General features: G+C 33.6%; 1 protein-coding gene across 6 annotated transcripts in view; it reads left to right on the top strand.

Annotated features, from left to right (window-relative positions):
- Positions 1-24,509, top strand: part of NOVA1 (NOVA alternative splicing regulator 1) — a 151,512-nt gene that overhangs the window by 98,425 nt on the left and 28,578 nt on the right. For all 6 annotated transcript variants that reach the window (XM_001170656.7, XM_001170675.7, XM_054665929.2 and 3 more), the window contains one exon: positions 18,857-19,023. In XM_001170656.7, the coding sequence (XP_001170656.1) occupies positions 18,857-19,023 (167 nt within the window). The remainder of the gene's footprint in view (positions 1-18,856; positions 19,024-24,509) is intronic.

Genomic DNA, 24,509 nt, shown 5'->3' with positions numbered 1-24,509 from the left:
TATCATTTGCCCTCATGTACTCCCACCCTGGCAACTACTGTTTTATTCTCTATCTCTATATATTTGACCTTTCTTTTTTTGGTAGATTCTACATATCTAAGTAAGAATATGCAGTATTTGCTTTCCTGTGGCTGGCTTATTTCACTTAGCATAATATTCTCCAATTCCACCCAAGTTGTGGCAAATGGCAGGATGCCTTCCTTTTAAATCTGCTTTAAAATGTTTATAAGGAGACTGGAGGTAAATTTTCAAAATGTTAATTCCTTTCCAATCAATCAAAGAAAATGTTCTTTAATATTCTCAGAACCAATGCTTCAGTACACTTTTGTAGGTCTTACTCAGAAATAAGACTCTTTGTGAAGTACTCAGACAAATTCACTTTTAATGTCAAATTGGGTTGTGTTTGTTTGTTTCTGTGATAGGTAAGTTAGGTAATATATTACACCTGATACTACATATACAAATGTCTGTAATCATGGCTTAACAGTAGGAAAAGACTAGAAATAGTTTTACTCTAAATATAATTGTTTTAATATTATGGTAATATGGCATTTTCTGAATATTCTTGTCAGTTGATTCTGGATGTTTATAAAATAACGGGCTTATTAGAGATTTACTGAGTAGATAAATGATATAAGGATTAATACTCAGTAAATAATTAATATGTTTTTTAATTTACTTAGAAATATCCCATATTAACAGCCAGGCACGGTGGCTCACGCCTGTAATTCCAGCACTTTGGGAGGCCGAGGCAGGCGGATCACGAGGTTAGGAGATGGAGACCATCCTGGCTAACACGGTGAAACCCCCTCTCTACTAAAAATACAAAAAAAAAAAATTACCCGGGTGTGGTCGTGGGCGCCTGTAGTTCCAGCTACTCGGAGGCTGAGGCAGGAGAAAGGCGTGAACCCAGGAGGTCGCACCACTGCACTCCAGCCTGGGTGACAGAGCAAGACTATATCCCATATTAACACTTTATTTTTTAATCTATTAGTAGAATTTTTATTCAACATCATGTATTTCAGAATTTCTCCATTAAAAAGTCATGATCAATATAGTAACAGTTCTAGTATAAGATAGTATAATTTGGTCTGATAATTTAATTGATAAAGATATTTATTTCTTTTCTTAACAGTATATAGTTACTAGCATTCTAGTAGATGCCATTCCTGGTATGTCTGGGTTTGATATGCAGCAGTATTCTAAGAAAGCCTCAGTTTGTGGTCAGATTTAATATTTTTTTATTATGGTGACTAAGTTTAATTAGGAAGTTTGATTTGTACTCCTTACTTGACTAGTTCAGGAAATCAGTTCATTTGAATCTTTTTCCATGCATAATTATTCTCTGGATTTGGGTATGTGATAGAAAATATAGTCAGAAGATAATTGAATAAGGAGGCATTGAGCTGATCCTCAGTCCTTGGGTGTTTCTAAAAGGATGGATAGACAGAATCTTTTGGAATAGAAATGTATGGTAGGTATATTCATTAATACATTTCAGTAAGGGAGCATTATGTGATAATCCTTAGTAAATAGAAAGGTCTAATCATGATCTTTGCTTTACCTCAGGCCATTGATATTTCATATATATTTTCCCTCTTCTTTTGACATTTACGTTGGATTTTAATGCAGTAATTCTGGATTTAAAAAGCTTGTTATAAATTACCTTGGGCAGTATGGCCATTTTCATGATATTGATTCTTCCTACCCATGAGCATGGAATGTTCTTCCATTTGTTTGTATCCTCTTTTATTTCATTGAGCAGTGGTTTGTAGTTCTCCTTGAAGAGGACCTTCACACCCCTTGTAAGGTGGATTCCTAGGTATTTTATTCTCTTAGAAGCAATTGTGAATGGGAGTTCATTCATGATTTGGCTCTCTGTTTGTCTGTTATTGGTGTATAAGAATGCTTGTGATTTTTGTACATTGATTTTGTATCCTGAGACTTTGCTGAAGTTGCTTATCAGCTTATATAGATTCAGTGCCATCCCCATCAAGCTACCAATGACTTTCTTCACAGAATTGGAAAAAACTACTTTAAAGTTCATATGGAACCAAAAAAGAGCCCGCATCGCCAAGTCAATCCTAAGCCAAAAGAGCAAAGCTGGAGGCATCACGCTACCTGACTTTAAACTATACTACAAGGCTACAGTAACCAAAACAGCATGGTACTGGTACCAAAACAGAGATATAGATCAATGGAACACAACAGAGCCCTCAGAAATAACGCTGCATATCTACAACTATCTGATCTTTGACAAACCTGAGAAAAACAAGCAATGGGGAAAGGGTTTCCTATTTAATAAATGGTGCTGGGAAAACTGGCTAGCCATATGTAGAAAGCTGAAATTGGATCCCTTCCTTACACCTTATACAAAAATCAATTCAAGATGGATTAAAGACTTAAACGTTAGACCTAAAACCATAAACACCCTAGAAGAAAACCTAAGCATTACCATTCAGGACATAGGCATGGGCAAGGACTTCATGTCTAAAACACCAAAAGCAATGGCAACAAAAGCCAAAATTGACAAATGGGATCTAATTAAACTAAAGAGCTTCTGCACAGCAAAAGAAACTACCATCAGAGTGAACAGGCAACCCACAGAATGGGAGAAAATTTTTGCAACCTACTCATCTGACAAAGGGCTAATATCCACAATCTACAATGAACGGAAACAGATTTACAAGAAAAAAACAAACAACCCCATCAAAAAGTGGGCGAAGGACATGAACAGACACTTCTCAAAAGAAGACATTTATGCAGCCAAAAAACACATGAAAAAATGCTCACCATCACTGGTCATCAGAGAAATGCAAATCAAAACCACAATGAGATATCATCTCACACCAGTTAGAATGGCAATCATTAAAAAGTCAGGAAACAACAGGTGCTGGAGAGGATGTGGAGAAATAGGAACACTTTTACACTGTTGGTGGGACTGTAAACTAGTTCAACCATTGTGGAAGTCAGTGTGGCGATTCCTCAGGGATCTAGAACTGGAAATACCATTTGACCCAGCCATCCCATTACTGGGTATATACCCAAAGGACTATAAATCATGCTGCTATAAAGACACATGCACACGTATGTTTATTGCGGCACTATTCACAATAGCAAAGACTTGGAACCAACCCAAATGTCCAACAATGATAGACTGGATTAAGAAAATGTGGCACATATACACCATGGAATACTATGCAGCCATAAAAAATGATGAGTTCATGTCCTTTGTAGGGACATGGATGAAATTGGAAACCATCATTCTGAGCAAACTATCGCAAGGCCAGAAAACCAAATGCTGCATGTTCTCATTCATAGGTGGGAATTGAACAATGAGAACACATGGACACAGTAAGGGTAACGTCACACTCTGGGGACTGTGGTGGGGTGGGGGGAGGGGGGAGGAATAGCATTGGGAGATATACCTAATGCTAGATGACGAGTTAGTGGGTGCAGCGCACCAGCATGTCACATGTATACATATGTAACTAACCTGCACATTGTGCACATGTACCCTAAAACTTAAAGTATAATAAACAACAACAACAAAAAAGCTTGTTATAATAGGGCTCATCCAAGGTCGTAGATTTATTTCATTAAATGAATAGTTATTTGTTAACAACTTGCTAAGTAGTAGGCTGGGGATACACATGTGAACAAAACAGTCCAATTTCCTGTTCATTTGGACCTTTTGTTCCACCAGAGAGAGGCAAACAATGAAGTAAGCAAATTACAACAAACAAGAATTTCAGAAAATTGTAAGGGTCATAAAGAAGCATAAAGTGATAGTGATTTGAAAGAGGCTGTTTATGGCTGTTAAGAAAGTCTTCTCTGATAAGGTATTATTGAGCTAAGGCTTTTATGATGAGAAAGGGGCTGCTATGGGAAAAGCCAGTGGAACAGTGTTCCCAGGATAGAGATCAGTGGGAAAAAAAAGGCCTAAGAGAGAATAAGTGTGGCATGTCCCAGGAACTAAAAAAGACCTAACTCCCTGGAGTGAAGAAAAAGAGAGAAAGAGTAATATGAGATGGGGACTGACGAGAGCTCAGCAGAGGTCAAATCTTGATGGGTTTTGAAAGCCATAGTAAAGGGTTTAGACTTAACTCTTAATATGAGATGAGAAGCCATTAAGTTTTTAAACAGGTAAATTACATAATATTTACAGGTTCAAACTATTATTCTGAGAGAGGAGTGGATTGTAGTGGAGCAAATAGTGAACCAAGATGGACAGTAATTAGCAGACCATTGTAATGAACATGTTTAGAGCAAATAGTGTCTTCGACTAGGGAGGTGTTGGTAGAGAGAGAAAGAGAGAGAGAGAGAATGAATTCAGATTATATTTTATGGTATTTACGACCATGGGGACTAAATGAACATCATCCTAGGAAGAGAGTAGCAACACAGAAGCCAGAAGAGGAAACTATTTCCATAAGGAGGAAGTGGTTAATGGAAGCCACTACATGAAAAGGAAAGGTAAAATGCCATAATACTATAGCACTTGATATTTTCCCTCATGGCTACAGTTTACCAGTATCTCTGTCATTTTGCCTTATTGACTGAAAACTGATTTAATGTCTGCCTCTACACCTATACATCTGTTCAGCCTTTGCTTCCAAACACTTTGAAGAAAAGAGGAAAGGCTATGACAACTTTAAAAAAGAAGTGGCAAAGTGGACCAAGGAAAATAGCCAAAATTTCATGCCCCTCCGCCAAAACCTGGGATTTGAGAGAGAAGAGAAAGACAACAGCTTCCCTACCTGCTCCATAGGACATAAAGAGCTAAGGACACAGTCTAATTTTGCCTAAGAGACAAAGCTAAAAGGAACATTCATAAAAGAGGTTTTGGATATGAGGCATATGCTCAAACTTGAGGTAACCAAGAGCACTATGAAGAAATTTAGAGGGACAGGGAAGGATACAGAATTGGGTGAGATTCAGAGATATATGGATTACTATGAGGATAAGAGTCTGATGATGGCTGAAGAAACAGACTTCTGGTAACTTCGATATATAGGAATATGAGGAATAGCAGTCTCTTAGAGGAAGATGGGCAGTTAAGAGTTATAATCCAGCTTGTTATTTTAAGGGTATGATACCACTGACCTTTCTTTTCTGCTCCTTGTAATTATGTGGTGAGTTTTGATGGGGGAGGAGCAGGGGTAGTGAAATACTGAAGTCACTAACGGTTAGGGGAAGAGTTGGCTCAAATGAACTAACTGAAGGATACCCAAGAACTTATTCACAGGGGGCAGATTAATGAGTAGGGCAGGAGATCAAAAACTGCATGGAGAGTATACAGGAAACCAAAGACTCAGAGATTCCCCTCTAAAGGAAAGGCCAGATGGTGACAGAGAGCCAGTCATCTGTCCTCACATGGATTAGAGGCTAGTGAGTGACCAGGAGTCCAAGGATCTGTCTTCAAGTGTATTAGAAGTCAGAAGACAGTCCAGAGGAAGACTGGGTTTGACACTGTGGATGATTGTGTATTCCTGTGATAGTGCATGAATATGTCTGACAGGGATCACACTCTGTTACATCCAGGTAATATCTACTCTGGGATTCTGCCAGTTGTCAGGCCTTATCTATAGCATTTTAATAATTCAGAATAAAAGAGACAAGGATAGGAGAGAGACTTATATGAAAGAAGAATTGGAATTAACAGAAATACATTATGGAAACATAGATCTGTAATATTCTGAGACTTGTATTTTTAAAACTGTTTGTAATGGCTAAGTCAGATTTTGTTCATAGTGTCACAGAAACTTACCTGAATTGTAGTTACCTATTTTGACCTGTACTCAAACAGGTGTTTGACAGATGTATTATCTATTTTCACATGTCACTATTAGCCCCTATAACTCTTAAGATATTCTGATATTCTTTAATTTATAATTCTATAATAATTAATGTTGAAAAAATAGGTAATAAGATACTCCATTGTGTTTCACATCAGGGCATACAAAAATAATTTTTAGCAAATGAGTTGAGTTGCAGAATTATTGAGCAGAATTTCTGAGCTTTGCCTTCATACCCAAAGTCACATTTTTTTTCTAAATATGTTGTGGTATGCTGAAGCTATTTACTTATTTTTAATTTTAATTTTAATTTTTTTTTGAGACAGAGCCTCACTCTGTAGCCCAGGCTGCAGTGCAGTGGCACAATCCCAGCTCACTGAAACCTCCACCTCCCGAGTAACTGGGATTACAGGTGCACACCCCCATGCCTGGCTAATTTTTATAATTTTTAGTAGAGATGGAGTTTCACCATGTTGGCCAGGCTGGTCTTGAACTCCTGACTTCAAGTGATCCGCCTACCTCGGCCTCCCAAGTGCTGGGATTACAGGCGTGAACCACCGTGCCCAGCCGCTATTTATTTTAACTAAGTGTTTTGTTATTTGTTCTCAGCATTATAGTCATAGGATAGCTTTAATGCGCTGGAAAAATATAGATTACCAGGAAAAATATAGATTACCACAGTGTATTGATAGGTTTGTAATTTTTTTCTTGATAAAACATTACACATTTTTTGTTAAAATGGTAAAAGGAATTTATGGAAAAGCCGCAGCTAACATCACACTCAATAGTGAAGACTGAAAGCTTTTCCCATAAGATAAGAAACAAGACATGGATGCCTGCTTTCACCACTGTTACTAAACATTTTTCTGGTACTTGTAGCCAGAATAATTGGACAAGAAAACAAAAATGGTATCCAAATTGGAAAGGAAGAAGTACCACTATCTCTATTTGCAGATGACATCTTCCTGTATATACAAAACTCCAGAGAATCAAGCAAGCCACTAGAGCTAATAAATTAAGCAAAGTTTTAGAACAAAAATCAGTTTCTATACACCACAGTGAACAGTCCAAAAAGGAAATTAAGAAATAAATTTCGTTTACAGTAGCATCTAAAATAGTAAAATGCCTGCAAATAAATTTAACCAAGGAGGTACAAAACTGAAGACCTAAGGAAAGGCATCCCATTTAATGGGTGAGTACACTTAATGTTGTTAAAATATCAGTACTACCCAAAGTATACAGACTCGACTTAATTGCTATCAAAATTCTAAATGTTTTTTTTTTTACAGAAATGGGAAGCCTGATTCTGAAAATGCATACGGAATTGCAAGGTTCCTAGAATAGATAAAACAATACTGAAAAATCACAGAGTTGAGGATTCACACTTCCTGACTTCAAAACTTACTGTAAAGATACAGTAACCAAAAGAGTCTGGTACTGGCATTAGGAAAGACAATAATTAATGGAGTCTAGAAATAATTCCACATAACTATAGCCAATTGATTTTTGACAAGGGTATCAAGTTCATTCAATGGGAAGAGAACAATCTCTTCAACAAGTGTTGTTGGGACACCTGGATTTCCACATGCAAGAGTGGAGTTAGAACCCTCCTCATATCATATTAAAATATCAAAATTAATTCAAAATAGATCAACAACCTAAATATAAGAGCTAAAACCATAAAACTCTAGAAGGAAATGTAGAAATAGTTCTCCATGACCTTGGATTTGGGAGTGGATTATTCAGTAACAAAAATGGGAACAAAAAATAAATTGGACTTCATCAAAATTTTAAAACTTCTGTGCATCAAAGGACATTATTAACATCCATTACCAAAGGACATTAACAAAGACAACCTACAGAATGAGAGAAAATGTTTGAAAATAATTTATACAATAACTTTAATATCCAGAATATATAAACAACTCCTAAAACTCAACAAATAAAACCCCAGTGGCTCATGCCTGTAATCCCAGCACATTGGGAGGTCAAGGCAGTGGGATCACTTGAGCCCAGAATTTGGAGACCAGCTTGGGTAACATTGCAAGGCCCCATCTCAAAAAGAAAATTTTTAATTAACAAAAAATTAGCCAGATGTGGCCGGGCACGGTGGCTCACGCCTGTAATCCCAGCACTTTGGGAGGCCGAGGCGGGTGGATCACGAGGTCAGGAGATCGAGACCACCCTGGCTAACACGGTGAAACCCCGTCTCTACTAAAAATACAAAAAAATTATCCGGGCGTGGTGGCAGGCGCCTCTAGTCCCAGCTACTTGGTAGGCTGAGGCAGGAGAATGGCGGGAACCCAGGAGGTGGAGCTTGCAGTGAGCCGAGATTGTGCCACTGCACTCCAGCCTGGGCGACAGAGCGAGACTCCGTCTCAAAAAAAAAAAAAAAAAAAAAAAAAAAAACTAGCCAGATGTGATGCACCTGTAGTTCACCTGCTTGGGGCTGAGCTGGGAGGATTGCTTGAGTCCAGGAGTTTGTAGCTGCAGTAAGCAATGATCACGCTACTGCACTCACAGTTGGGCAACACAGTGAGACCCTGTCTCATACACACAAAAAGACACCATTTGAAAAGTGTGCAAATGATGTGAACAGATATTTCTCTAAAGAAAATATACAAAAGAACAGTAAGCACGTGCAAAAATGTTCGACATTATTAGTCATTAGTAAAGTGCAAATCGAAACTCCAAGATAGCTCTTCACACCTACTAGGATGGCTATTATTAAAAAATAATAATAAATGTTGGCTAAGACTTACAGAAATTGGAACCCTTTTACACTGTTGTTGGGGATGTAAAATGGTGCTGCGGCTTGGGACAGTTTATCTGTTCCTCAAAAGGCTAGAATTACCATATTAGTCAACAATTCCACTCCTAGGTTTGTACACAGAATAATTGAGAACAAGCACTGAAGCAGATGCTACCAGTGTTCATTGCAGCAGTATTCACAGTAGCCAAAAGGTGTAAACAACCCAAGTGTCCACCAACAGGTAAATGGATAAATAAAATATGGTATGTAACATGCAATGGAATATTGTTATGCTGTAATAAGGGAATGAATTTTTGAGATATGCTACATCAGTGCATCTTGAAAATATTATCCTAAGTAAAATAAGCCAGACACCAGACAGATATTGTGTGATTCCATTTATACGAAATATCTAGAATTTTGACATAGAGACAAAAAGTAGATTAGAGGTAACTGGGGGATGTAGGAAGGAAGGGATGGAAATTTATTTCTTAATGGTTACAGTTACAGTTTGTGATAATGAAAAACTTTTGGAGATAGTGAGAGTATATGTACAACATTTGAGTTTAATTAATACCACTGAATTGTACACCTAAAGATGGGTAAAAGGACCAGTTTTCTATGTAGCACAATTTTTATTTTTTATTTATTTATTGAGACAGAGTATCACTCTGTTGCCCAGGCTGGAGTGCAGTGGCATGATCTCTGGTCACTGTAACCTGTGCCTCGCAAATTCAAGTGATTCTCCACCCTCAGCCTCCCAAGTAGCTGGGACTACAGGCGTGCACCACTAAAAAATAACAAAATTTTTTTAGTAGAGATGGAGTTTTCACTGTGTAGACCAGGCTGGTCTCAAACTCCTGACTTCAGGTCGTCCACTCGCCTTGGTATATGTACAGTTTTTAAATTGCCATTTTTCTATTATCTTAGCATCATAAAACTATAAAAAATTAATACATTTTAATATTAATAATAATATAATACTTTTAAATAATAGATTACATATACGCTTAAATTTCTGTTGTTTTTCCGACTATAGTCTACTCTCCTATATTACTTCTCCCACCAAGTTAAACAGTCAAAATTGTTTATCCTACCTCTACATTTATTTGATATAGTGCATGTAGTCAGTGATATGATATTCATTGATTATTCACTGATTTAAATAATTCAGTCCTTGAAATTTCAACAAATGCAGGCCTTGCCTTCAGTTGAATTTGTAGGCTTATGATTAAAAAATGGATCATTCTATAAACTCTATATTTTTAAAAAATATAACATAGAGTTACTGCTTAATTTTGTCTAATGCATTAATCTATATTAGGTCTCAAAGTTGACAACTTTGTTACATGTCAGAAATTAATGTAAGAGACATTAATTTTCTTGCTCTCATCTCATAAGCAATCTCTGATTCGTTACCATGCTGCATGTCCATTGCAATGCTGCTCCCCTTACCTTTACATGACTCTGATTAGCTATGCATTCCACCACTGGTCACACTTCTGAGTTTCTTAGCTTGACTTGGTATCACATGTTTGGTGCAAACTGTTTTCCCAGCTGGGACATGTGATATCAAATCAAGCTTTGCAAAAGTGAATTCCTATTAATACATAAAGGATAGATAGAAGAATTTCAAGTGCCATTTTTCTCATAGCAAAAATTTATAAGTACAAATTACTGTCAAAAATGGTGATATTGAGGGGGAGTGGAGACAAGTCAGCAAATCTCTATTTATTATGTACATATAAAATGTAATTGCACTTTAATAAAAATTTGTTATGGCAGTTTTATATTTCTGTAATTGTGGAAATTAAAAGGTTATACTATTGACATAACTAGGATTGCTATAGTGATCCTAAATTTAGCATAAACCTATGCTAAGGGTGAATGAATCGTCATCATCTTAACTGTTTTTTGCATGGCCTCAAAATTTAAAAACTAGAAATAAATTGCAATATATTTGAGAATAATTGCAGTTGTTATGTAAAATTTTCAGATGTATCTGTTTTCAGGGTTCTTCAGAAGTTAGATTCCTCAGCTGTGCAGATGCTACTTTATGGGAATAGCTAGTTAAGTAAATTAGTATTCCATTTGCATGATGAGACAGAGAATGAATGAACGACAAGCTGGACAACATCTACTTTGCCATTCATTCTCGCTTCCTAAGGTCTCTGAAGAATGAATATTTTTAGATTTTTCTGAAAAATATACTCTCATCCTTTGACTTGATTTGTGATATTTTAATGTGAAAACATGTTGTATAAACAGAATCAGGCCTTCACTATGTTGACTTTGGATTAAGCATGTTATATGGCCTTTTGCAAATTTTTGCAGTTTAAAAGTAGAGAGATAATTGTGTAGAGTTAATCACCTAGAGAAGAAATGCAATTATTACTTTACATCATAAGATGTCAATTCCTATGATTTCTTTTTTTAAAAGATCTTTTCTTGAAATAGTGTATTTTCTCCTCAGTAATTGTAGGGTAGGAGGAAGTATTATCAAATGTGTGTAACTGTACAATGGTATAAAAGCTGCAATTACAAATTGAACTTACTTTTAATGGCAATTTTATCAAGTACTTTTGTTGATCTGAAAACTTGTCCTAAAAAATCTTACTAATAGCCCACATAGTTATTAACCATCTCCTGTGGTGGTCTGTTCTCTGCAAGAAGGGTCAATCATTTCTTTTTATGACAGATTTGGAATAAATCTTGGAGAAATGTTAATGGTATTAAGACAATGCTTTTTAAAGAAACATCAAAGTTACATGAAAATCATTTTTCCACAATCAACTGAAACATATGCGATTTTCTTAAATGTGTTAAATTTGCTATCTGGCCTAATATTACATTCTTAGGAGGTATGTGGTATAATAATAAAAAATTGTTTTTGACAAGACTTTTACTGTTCTCTGTGTTTGCTATATGTCTTTGCACAGTTGCTTCCATTTCCATACATGTAAGTTGGAGATATCTGTCCTGATTATTGTGAACATTAAATGAGATTTTATGTGTGTTGATAAATTATACTAACAATATATAAATATATGTATTATAATTCATATTTATATATCTTCTGTAAATCACAAATTGGCTTATGAAGATTAGGAAGCATGATTACTGTTAAAAGTCACTTAAAAGAATATTCTGAGATGCATATTGTTAAATTGCTTCAAATTTTAAGTTATTCCATATGCGTATAGGGACATAGAAAGGAAACAAAAGGTCTGTAGTTGTGAGCTTCAGAGAAGACCTTTGAATTGCTTCATTTCTTGAAATTGGTTAAGTACATACTTTCCCCTGAAAGAATGTAATACTACATTGCTGCGACTAGATAACCCTTAAATGTCCTTCAGTGGAGCTTTTGCTGACACATTATCTTAAATACTCATAAATGAGACTTTTGCTTATGTAATTATAGCAATAAATTTGGTAACCTAAGAAATGAATGTAAATCATCTATTTATAAAGACAATATGAAAAGTGATTATCATATATAGACTATTATGGGTGATTTTTATTAAATAAATGGTAACATAGTCTGTTGAAAGGATACTCTGTGTTTTAGTTTTCAAAATTAAGATGCTTGTATAGAATTTTAAATCTTTTAAGAAGAAAGCATTAAAGTAATATTTTATCTATTTACACTGACCCCAAACTTGGAAATAAAGAAAAATGAAATCAAAAATGATTTCATAAAGGCCACATATTCCCTATGGTTGTCACTAGGAACAAGAAAACTACTTGTTTTTTTTTGTTTGTTTGGCTTTTTTTTTTTTTTTTTTTGAGTCTGTCACCCAGGCTGGAGTGCAGTGGTGTGATCTCAGCTCACTGCAAGCTCCAACTCCCAGGTTCATGCCATTCTCCTGCCTCAGCCTCCCAAGTAGCTAGGACTACAGGTGCCCACCACCACGCCTGGCTAATTTTTTGTATTTTTAGTGGAGACGGGGTTTCACCGTGTTAGCCAGGATGGTCTTGATCTCCTGACCTCGTGATCCGCCCGCCTCAGCCTCCCAAAGTGTTGGGATTACAAGCGTGAGCCACCATGCCCGGCCCGGAACCTACTTGTTAATAGTTTATATAATTTTAACAGTCTTCTTTAACTATATATTATTAGGTTGCTGAGGACTAGAAACAGCAAATTATAAGAGAAGAGCCTGTTATAATCAGATATTTTAGCAAACAGCAAAAATAAGTGGCAAAAAGAGGAAAAATATGAAAACTAAAAGAATAGATACCACTCACAAAGCACTGTTTGTGTAAGAGTAAATAGACAGACATACCTCCAAATAGCAAGGAAATTTAAATGTATTTGAAAATATATATTGCAAGATATTTCTTGATATGATAGAAACTAAATGTTTACTTGCATGAAATAAAAACATGTTCATCACAATATTAGCTATCCAAAATTAGTAATTTCTCTGCATAATAAGTAGCAGTTATCTCTATAAATTATCTGTATATCATGTTGTTTTAAATATCAGCTTTTGCCTGTTAGAGTTAATTGGTATTTACATTTTCTTAAGTTATTTTGGAGGCCAAAATTATTGCTATAGATTGTCACAGAAGTGTTAATAAATTTTCTACTACATTTTTGTATTATTGTTTTATTTTGTGATGTTTCAGTGTCACTCATCCAACCAAATGACTTACTCTACACTAACATTAATATTTCCTAAATAATTATGTCTGTATTCTTTCATAAGATACTGAGTTATATTTCCAGTAGGAATATAAACTGATGCATTTTCTTTTATATGAACAGAATATTCACTAATTTTCATTATAGATGACAATTGAAACTATGTGGATCAAATCATTAGCATATGTTCGTTATTCTAGAATAGTCTTACTCTGGTTTGAATAATGTCTCAGGTATCTAAACAGTTTTTTATAGCACTTTAGACCACAACAAAAAATATTTTTCTCCCTAACAATATTATTTTAGGTAGAGTTCATTTTCAGAGTTTGTCTATTTTTTTCTACCCTAGGAAAAAGAAAAAAAATGTTAAATTATCCATTATTTCTCCTAGTACCTGTCTCAAAAAACTTTTACCACGTGCCCTTTTTTAATGATAAATTATAACTTATTATAGTTTTTAAATCATTTTCCGAAATATATCTGCTTTTTATGTTCGTTGAATGATCTTATAAACCGAGAGATTTACTGGCTTTATAGATACTTTGTAGATAAAAAAAGGCCTTAGAAATCAATCACATATATGTTTCAAAATACAGACAAGAAATTTTAGACTCAGGAAGTTGTTTATTTAAAAAAAAAATACGTGTTGAGTATCTGTAGTGTGCCAGGCACTCTTCTAGGCACTGGAGATACAGTGGTAAACATGACAAAGTCCCTTTCATACTGTTGTTTTTGTCTCTGCTGAGCCTGTCATTGTCTCCCAGTGTTTTTCATAACAGTTATTTTCTTTTACTATTCTTTCTCTGTGTTTTATTTCTCTTATGTATAGTGTCTGTCCACATGAACTAGAATATGAGCTCCATGAAGGCAGGGTTTGTTCGTTTGTTTTTCCTGTTTGGTCATTGCTGTACCTTCAGCTTCTAATATGATACTTATTTAGTAGGGACTCAATACATTTTTATCAAATGAGTTAATGAACTGAGTAAAAACCACGAGCTAGGAGCATGTGGCATTCTGAAAGCCAAGTGAAGTGTTTTTAGAACAGAATGGTCACCTACTGACAGCATAAAATGCTGCTGATGAGGCAAACAACATGAGGACTTGAAGATTAGATTTATCCAGGTACAGCTGTGATGAATGCTTTCAGTAGAGTTGTAGAATCTACTAGATTCAAGGGGGAAAAAAAAAAGCCATATTGGAGTATATTCAGGTTTGGGTGATGAGGAAGTAGAAAGAGAGTATCTATAAAACTCATTCAAGGAATTTTGAGGGATAAGGAAATTGAGCTGCAACTAGAAGAGGGGTATGAGGTCAATGAGAACTTTTAAATGTTTTTAAATGAAAATTGTAAGCATGTATAAAATAGAACAATTAATTTCTTTTTGTTTTTTTTTTTTTTTCGAGACGGAGTCTCACCCAGGCTGGAGTGCAGTGGCGCGATCTTGGCTCACTGCAAGCTCCGCCTCAGGGGTTCGCGTCATTCTCCTGCCTCAGCCTCCTGAGTAGCTGGGACTACAGGTGCCCGCCACCATGCCTGGCTATTTTTTTTTGTATTTTTAGTAGAGATGGGGTTTCACCGTGTTAGCCAGGATGGCCTCAATCTCCTGGCCTCATGATCCGCCTGCCTCGGCCTCCCAAAGTGCTGGGATTACAGGCGTGAGCCACTGCACCCGGCCAATTAATTTCTTTATACCCTTCATCTATATCAACAGTATCAAGATTTGTTATGCCTAAAAAGTTTACTCCTTTTTTGTTGTTGCAGAAATATTTTGATGCAAGTTCAGTCACATTTTACCTGTACATATTTCAGTATTCATCTCAGAAAAGAAAAAAAAAATGACACTTTCTGTAAACTGATGCCATAATCTCACATGTTAAAGTTAACAGTAATTATTTGGTGCCAAAACTCTGTCCTTGTCATTGCTTCAATTTTGTTTCAAGTGAAAATTGTTTAATTTTGGACCCAACCAAATTCTGCCTTACATTTAGTCATAACATATTTTAAGTCTTCTTTTGTCTGGAGAGTAATCTCTTCTTTATTGACGAAGCTGCATCAGTTGTCTTATAAACTATTTTTGTGTCTTTGCTTCCTTATGGTATCGTTTATTGTTCTGTTTTCAGTATTAATCTATAGTGCTAAATGTTTGATTAGATTTAGGTTCAACTACTTTTAGGTACATCATAATTGGTTCTGTGTGTTTTTTATTACATCACATCAAGAAGCATATAATGTTTGGTTTTCATACTCATCATGCTAATGTTGATCGTTGAAATCAGTTGGTAATACCTGATGTTTTTATTGAAAATTTTATATTAACCTTTCATCTGATGATTTTATCCATTTATGATCTTTACCAAACTTAATTTTGTCATTAGGTTTGCAAAAGAGTAATTTTCTAACTTTATCAATGTCTTTAAAAATTGTAGAAATTACAACATATTTCCTACTGATGGGAATATTCAATAGAAAAAAATTATGATGTAAGAAATAACTCTAACTGGAGAAGCAGTGGACTTGGTAGGTAAGGGGGCACAGGGCCCAGTGCATAAGTGATGGATCACCTTAGGTAGAAACAGGAACTGTGTAACTGACTTACCTAAACTTATAGTAGCACAGAATATATTTTATTAAATTTCTGTGAAAACTTTTCATTAAAACTGATAATTGTATGTAATTTTAGAAACCTGTGCATTTTTAGCATTTAATACTGTATGTTAAATCAAAACTTAAAGTCATTGTAAATGTCAATGCCTGTATTTGACATTGCCCCTTCTTATTATACTTTTTGTGATTTCTTTCTTAAAAGTGCAATTTTAAATTAATGGTCTCTTAAGCCGGGCGTGGTGGCTCACACCTGTAATCCTAGCACTTTGGGAGGCTGAGGTGGGCAGATCACTTGAGCTCAGAAGAGCACCCTATGCCACATGTCGAAACTCTGTCTCTACAAAAAAATCCAAAAAATTAGCCAGGCATGGTGCTGCCTTCCTGTAGTCCCAGCTGCTTGGAGGGCCAAGGCATGAGAATCACTCTTGAGCCCAGGTGGTCGAGGCTGCAGTGAGCCAAGATCTCACCACTGCACTCCAGCCTGAGTGATAAAGTGAGACTCTGTCTCAAAAAAATTAATTAATTAATGGTATCTTATATACCTCTATCTTCTACAAAATATAGACATGTACTTTTATGTAACTGGTTTTCACCTCTCGTTGCTAGTGTGTTTCAAAGAGAAATAAATGCTACTGTTAAATAAAATGATAAATAACAGGCAGTTTAGTTTAGATACTAATTGAGCCTAAAACCCTTTAAAATGACAAAACCAGCAACTTTTATGATTTATAGGCTCATTTTTTTAACACAGTTTGATCATACACCTGACAGTCTCCCTTTTTTGTGACTTTCTCCTAAAAATTACGGTTTTGTGTTTTCTGAGTGAAAAGGCCATAAGTTCAGTAGAATAATATGATAGCATCTCTTCTGAGGATTGTAGCATTTCTGAGTGGTAGATATAGAATCTCCTTTTTTCTTTCCTTTTTTTATGTTAATAGTTCTAATGCAAATTATGTAATTTAATTTTCAAACAGTATGTACTGCAATTGTGAACCTGTGAACTATTTTCAAGTGTCCCACAGATGCTAATATGTGAAATTTAGCTTTACACAGTCATAATTCTTTATGGCTCAGTAATTTCCACTCACTATCTGTTAGTCTCTGCAATCTGAAAAGTATAGGGGCTGCTGTGTGGTCTGACATGGTTTGTATTATCAGAATTTTATTGACAGTGTAGATTTATAATCTCTTTAGTTATTTAGAGCCATGTTTTTTTTTTTTTTTTTTTTTTTTTATCTCTATCTAAGTTAGACTGTTTTGGCATCCACAGAAGAGCACTCTGTAGTTGTCTCCAAAAACAAGAATGTAATCTGATCTGTTTTCATATTGTCTGCTGACCTGGATAAGAACACTTTGTATTAGCTACATTGATCAGTTCCTATCCTTTCTAGTCATTTATTGGACACTTAATACAACCTTGTAAAGACTCCCTAGAGTATCCCCATAAACTAGATCATTTTATGCAGGAACCACAATATGTATATCAAGATAGACAAGAAACTGGAAAAATTAAACCCACAGACTCACATTATGTTTTTCAGGCTTTATCTACCCTTACAAATGAAAGCCATATACATAGTCTGTTGAAATATTTTGTAAAATCCAGGAAACTTAGATTTTTATAGATCTGAATTTTCGTTGTTTAAAATATGACAATTTTATTTAGGTATATCTCTAAGTTTTTCTTTTATTTCTGCTTCTAATTCCTGTAATCTAATTCTGTCTTCTAGAAGTATTAATGATATTCTTTTACTATTATTTTAATTTCAAAACTACTAGAAAATTGGTCTGTGTGTCAGAATCTTTAAAGCAGTATAAACTCCTTATGACTTTTTAAATATTTGTAGTTTCACAAATTTGTCCTTCAGAATGTATTTTAAAACATTTTACAAAGTACCTTGAAATTTTGAAACAGTAGCACCAAAAGGAAATATGTTAGGTAATTGAAAATATTTCCATTAATTCAAAAACTCTTTTATAAATTTTAAAATCCCATTTTTTGGAAAATTTTAACAACTGTTTAGAAAAGAAATACTTATTTCTTAGAAGCAAGTTCATATGTTATGTTGGGTCACTGAGAAGATTACAGTGAAATACCAGGCTTCTACAATAAGCCTCAGAATAATCTGAAAAACTAATTTATTTTTATTGCCTTAATGTATATCTGTAAAGTATAAAATAGGTGATACGACCTGTGTGTTAGACACAATTTCACCTTAGTCTTGTCTTGCATCATATATTTACATTTTATTCACAAGATATTAAATAAATACTATTAATAATATCTTTAACAAATATTTGTGAATTTCAAGTTTCATAAACTATTTAAATTTCATGTTTAGTCCTAATATTCTTTTTATTAAAATTATATCATCAATAAAGACAGCACTGATTCATTTATCCAACAAATGTTTACAGTGTACCTATTGTGTGCCAGAAGCTATTCTAAACTTTGAGGATACTACAGCACAAAACAAAACAAATTTACACTCCACGTAGAGCTTATATTCTAGTGAAAAAGTAAAAAAAAAAAAATGTAAAATATCGGGTAACAAGTGTTGCTATGATTAAAGGAAGAGCGTGGTAAGTGATGGAACAACTTGTACCATCTATGTTGTTACCACCATTATTTTCAGATTGTAATGTCCTACAATTCTCTGGTTTTATGTCTGTTTTTTTCCCCCTGAAGAGTAAGCTCTTTGAAAACTGGGTTTATAGATCTTTACTGGCATGTTACCAGTTTCTAACCCTAAGTTCTTTTATAAGTACTCAATAAGTATTTGTTACGTCAATGAATCAGTGATATGTTCACAACTTCTCTGGATCTCTGATTGAGCTGCAATCCAAATGCCCTTTTTGAGACCAAAACAACTAGAACGGAATTTATAAAAGGAATCATGAGAAGAGACATGTATATATTACGTGTGGTTCAATTAAATGTTTTACATTAGAGTTCTGCATTTTACATTTTTTTGGCATTATGATATCATCCTTTTTCATAATTTTTTAAATGCAAAGTGTGGAATATTTTCTGAAAATCAATGTTTTATCCACAGGTACTACTGAGCGAGTGTGCTTGATCCAGGGAACGGTTGAAGCACTGAATGCAGTTCATGGATTCATTGCAGAAAAAATTCGAGAAATGCCCCAAAATGTGGCCAAGACAGAACCAGTCAGCATTCTACAACCCCAGACCACCGTTAATCCAGATCGCATCAAACAAGTGAGTGTTTAGTTGAGAAATCAAAGAGAAATATCCACAGCATAGTATAAGTTCCTTACAAAAGAAGCCTTAAAGTGTTAGCATAAAACTTTTATTTTAAGCACACATAAAACATACCAGAGTTGTCATTTAGTTATTTAAAGACTATCAAGGTCTCATCCTTAGATTGATCAGTTAATTTATTGATCAATTGAATTATTCATTTATTAGTGTTACATTGAGGAGCACTTATGTGACTTAGTGATTGCCCTTTTTAAATTTATAGACACAAATTTAATTTATAGGAATTGAATCTGTTTAAAATTATATCACTTTTTAAATAAAGTATAAGTATTTCAATGATACATTCAAAATTTCCAATACCCGATTTTTAGTGGTATTTGTAGTTTTCAGGATAGTTATTATGCATAGAGGCTCCTATTTTGTTAATTTTGTTGTCATGTTCTCATTTTTTATCAAAAAAATGTATAGTAAATTTATGTACCTACCATACAGTCCTTTGTTACAAATCAGTTACTGTGTTTTGTGTAACTTATGTAGTATTTAAACATATGTCATAAAGGGCCAATGTTCATTTTTAATGTATGAGATTTTTTGTAAAAAATTTTACTTGGGAAAAACTGATGTGAGTTTTTAAGATTGAGTAATGGGTGACATGATGTAGGGGGAAAATGACATTATTTCATGTTAAATAAGGTGGATTCTTCCACCGTAAACTCTTTTAGGTCTATAAATTTATTATGTTCATAATTATTGTTTCTACCTTTGCCTTTTTATAATTAGCGTCTTAATTTGTGACGTAATTTTACTATCACAGACTATGGCTTCAAAAGAAATGTATTATTCTTCAGTAATTCACAGAATATTTAATTTACAGAATACTCATGTTCATTGTAATAAATTTGAAATGTAGCTCAAAGTCTTATTAATTTCATGTTTCTGAATTTAAAAAGTATTATACTGAACAGTGTTATGAATCTTATAATTTTACCAATATATAGATAAATATAATGTTGAATAATGAAATATAAACATAGAAATTGATAATTAGGCAATATATTTTCAAATTATAGACTAATGTCTAATTTTATACTAATTACTTTTTTTAAAAAATCCCTTTATGTTTAAATCATGAGTAGGTAGTTGTTATTCTATACAAAAATGTTCATATTATAATCTTTGTCAATGTCAAATGGTTCAGTTTGTACCCTTCATAAGTCTTAAAAGAAGTATCCCTTAATGTATACATGGGAGAATATAAATATTTTAAAGCTGTAAAATCAGTGGATATTTTATTTTTCACAGTCATTTATAGTTGTGTTTATTTTTTTTACTCTCAGTGAATACAAAGAGTAGTTTGAAGACTGAATTCTTGAAAGTAATACTGTGACTTTAATCAGAGTTTAAAAGTAGAAGTGTAGTTAAAGACTTAGGTTAAAATCACCTGGGGCTAAGAGTTTACAGAATAAGCACTGAAGTATAAGGTCTATTGGCTTTCTGCCTTAATCCAGCCTATAAGTTCCTCCTTTTCTTTTGTAATTTCTGTGAGAAAATTCAAACATTTAGGGATAGAAGCCAATATCTTGATTTTTTTTAAGTAAAACATAAAATTTAGTAGTATGATACCATTGACAATATGTTCAGGACGGTGATATGAATTATTATTATTTTTTATAAGAATAAATATCTCATACCACCAAATAATGGTCTATGAATCGTTAAAATTCTAATTTGCTATATGGCAGTATGAGATTTACAGGCTATCATATATCCAGTGCCAGTATAGATTTATGAAGACTAGAATTTTAAAATATTTGCTTTATTTTTATTTGCCTTTTTGGATAAAGTTATTTAACTTCAAGATAAGTATAAAAAATAATAGTGATTTATTGACTTTTGTGTATTTGCATCCATTTGTAAGACTTGTAGGTATTCATGGAATTAGAAGTATTGTTGGTTATTTAATATTTTCATGTAATCAATAATGTATGTGACAGTGTATCATTTAAAAGGATTTATTAAAAAGACAACACTAAATCTAATAAGACATTGTATTTAACACTTACATATTTTCTTTATATTATAAAAGTTGAAAATTTTACTTGAAAAATCTAGTAAAGCAGTGAAATGTATTTCCAAAATATTATAGATCAGTCAGACCTTTTGCTCTAAGTTTGGGATTCTCTGACTTTCTAGGTATCCAATTTTACCAACGGTACTCTTTGCTGGATTATTCTCTAAATAATAAATATATAAATTTAAATGACCTTAATTTTACTTCTGAAAAATTATGCTGTTATTCAGTATAAAATAGTTATGTCTAAAATCATTTTGCAATAGAATAGATTAAAATACATTTTGTATGTTTCTTATGTATGTTTTAAACTAAGTAAATTGAATGAACCAGGTATTTTATCCAATTGAAAACTGCCCTTATTGACTGAGTGGGTTCTCAGACAAGTATAATTTCTTGGGAAAGTAGTGCCTGCTGGTCTCTCAGGTCTTTCATATAGTAGAATAATGAAATTTAGCACAACGGCCTTATATATAACTTGATATATTAGATCTTGTGGAATATTTAATTGTTAATTCATATATGTATTTTTTCTAAAAGCTACATCAGGGAAGAAGTAGTTATGGACATTTAAAGAATTCTCTTGTATTTAAAAAAAATCAAAGTAAGATATCAAAAATATTTCATTTAACCCAAAGAGTTTTACTGTCGTCACGATAAATTGACAAAAATAGCACTTGTTAATTTGTTTGTTTATTATTCATGGGCATGAATAATTATGAATTTACTAAATGCCTTCTTAGTAAGTAGCAAAATATACTAAACTGTAGCCCTTGCAGACCAGTTTGTGAGATAAGTACTTAAAATAACTTATAAAAATTAAAATTGTATTTATATACCAAAATACAATGTAAACAATATGCTATAAAAATTCAGAGGCGTGGCCAGGCACTGTGGCTCACGCCTGTAATCCCAGCACTTTGGGAGACCGAGGCGAGCAGATCACCTGAGGTCGGGAGTTTGAGACCAGCCTGACCAACATAGAGAAACTCCATCTCTACTAAAAATACAAAATTAGCCGGGTGTGGTGGCGCATGCCTGTAGTCCCAGCTGCTGGGAGGCTGAGGCAGGAGAATCGCTTGAACCCTGGTTGTGGAGGTTGCAGTAAGCCGAGATCGCGCCATTGTACTCCAGCCTGGGCAACAAGAGCGAAGCTCCGTCTCAAAAAAAAAAAAAAAAAAAAAAAAAAAAATTCAGAGGCGTGTAAAAGAAATACAGGTCAGAGTGACAGTTAATAGTCTTGTAAATAGATGAAAACTTGACTGGACCTTGAAGAATGTATAGGAATAGCCTAATTAGAGGAGAAGAAAGAAAAACACTTATTTTAGGAAGGTGAAACAATGTGAATTTGGGGAGAAGGGTATCATATTTGTTGAATAGTAAGGAGACTGTATTGGCAGAAGTGGGACATTTATGTTGCAGTTGAGAGGGAATTAATGTTAGATAGATGTTATGGAGCCAGATAATGAAAAACCTTGGATGTCTAATCAAAGGACATCCTATGGAATACAGATTTGCCAAACATTTTCCTAAAGAGCCCTTTTAATTTATCTGGAAGATTTTGGGGGAAAAAAAAAGAAGTCACTTACGCTGTTTGTTCTCTCTTGCATTAAAAATACAGACAGACTCTTAGGGTGCTTGTAGGTACAGCTATTCATAGGAAAAGAGAACTGTGAATTGACTAGTTCAGATGCTGGAAGACAGTTCACATGTTGGAAAGAGGAAGACATTTGTCAGAAATTAAAAACTAAAGATGACAGTTAAATATTTAAATATTTTATTCATTTTGGTACAGTATGTATACAAATGTTACAGTACACAGATTTATTTAACAGAACTCAAAAGAGGGGATTGGGAAGGTGATTACTTCAGTAATGTTACTTCACTAGTAATAGATTTTGAATTACAATTGAGATTTGTTGTTCGTCGCTGTTTTCACTTTGCCTATAAATATCAGAGGTTCTTGACAGTCTATTACTGCAGACTTGCTTGAAAGCAAGCTCTGTTTATTACGGTGTTTATTAATAATAATATTCTCTGGCCCAGCAAAACTGTCATTTGTTAACAAGAATTCATCTCATAATTTGTAATAGTCACACTTATTTCCAAAAGCCTAGTTATGTCTACATTTAATTACCTACTGTTAAATTCTTGATTTTTTAAAAAACTATATTCCAAAAGATCCACTGTTTTAAAATTGTTAATAATTATTCTGCATTAAGTATTTTCACCCTTCAGTGTCTAAAGAATTATTAAACAGCCATTCAAGTAATGTAGATAAAATATATATTATGCTTTTCCATTTGAAAGAAAAAATGGCGCTGAAAACTGAGTCTGTCCTTCACATTCATTATTTGAAAAATGTAGAAAAAAATTTTTGTAGGAATGTGTACTTTGTTCTAACTAATATATCAGTATATAATGTTATGTGGATATTCAGTTAATTACATCTTCATGATGTATATCAGAAATTTTACTAAAGGATATTTAACATGAAACCACTAAACTTTAACTCTGTACAGTAAATGGATGTAAACAGTTTGCTTATAAAATGTTAAGGCAACAGACCAGGTTCAGTGGCTCTTGCCAGTAATCTGAGCACTTTTAGGAGGCCAAGACAGAGGATTGCTTGAAGCCAGGAGTTTGAGACCAGCCTGGGCAACAAAGCGAGAACCTGTCTGTATAAAATAATGATGATAATAATATAATAAAATATTAAGGAAATAAACAACTTGTACATTTATATTGCACATTGAAATATTTCTTACGGATTTTTGTTTTATAAGAAATCTGTATGGCTTTATCTGTATGGTTGAGAACAACTATCACACCTGTTCCATTAATTTAATAATCTTTTACAAGTATTACTTTAGTATATTTACATTTAGCTGTTTATGAGAACACTTTTTCTCCTAGTATTTAAAAAACAATCAACTGAAAGGAAACTTTCGAGAGTATTTTTATTGTTGTAAATTGAATTTATAAAGCAGGGGTCTTTTTGTGCTTACAAGTATTTATATGAATAATAGCTGGAAAACTCGTCACATCTTTATTTCATTACATTTTCATTATTTTAATAATTTAAACTAAGAAAATATAGAGACAACTTACTGTAACATTTCAACACTCTTACAACTTGAAACCCAAACTTACATAATTTTTACTTGTTTATTAAATATATTAAAATGTAACCTCTTAACAGATTATGATGTTTACCAACCAAAACATTAATTATCTTAGGCACATTGATATTGTCTAGAAATTTAAAATCATTGATTTTATTCCTGTAGGAAAGAAACAGCATCACAATTATTAGGGATAATTTTGATGAATGTAAGTTCTATCAATTATTAATACATGTCCAATATTTTGTATATATGCCAAGCAAAAAGAAAGGCAATAAAAATTGACA

This window comes from Pan troglodytes, chromosome 15 (assembly GCF_028858775.2).
Source record: "Pan troglodytes isolate AG18354 chromosome 15, NHGRI_mPanTro3-v2.0_pri, whole genome shotgun sequence".
NCBI lineage: Eukaryota > Metazoa > Chordata > Mammalia > Primates > Hominidae > Pan > Pan troglodytes.
This window is presented reverse-complemented; position numbering and strand designations above follow the sequence as displayed.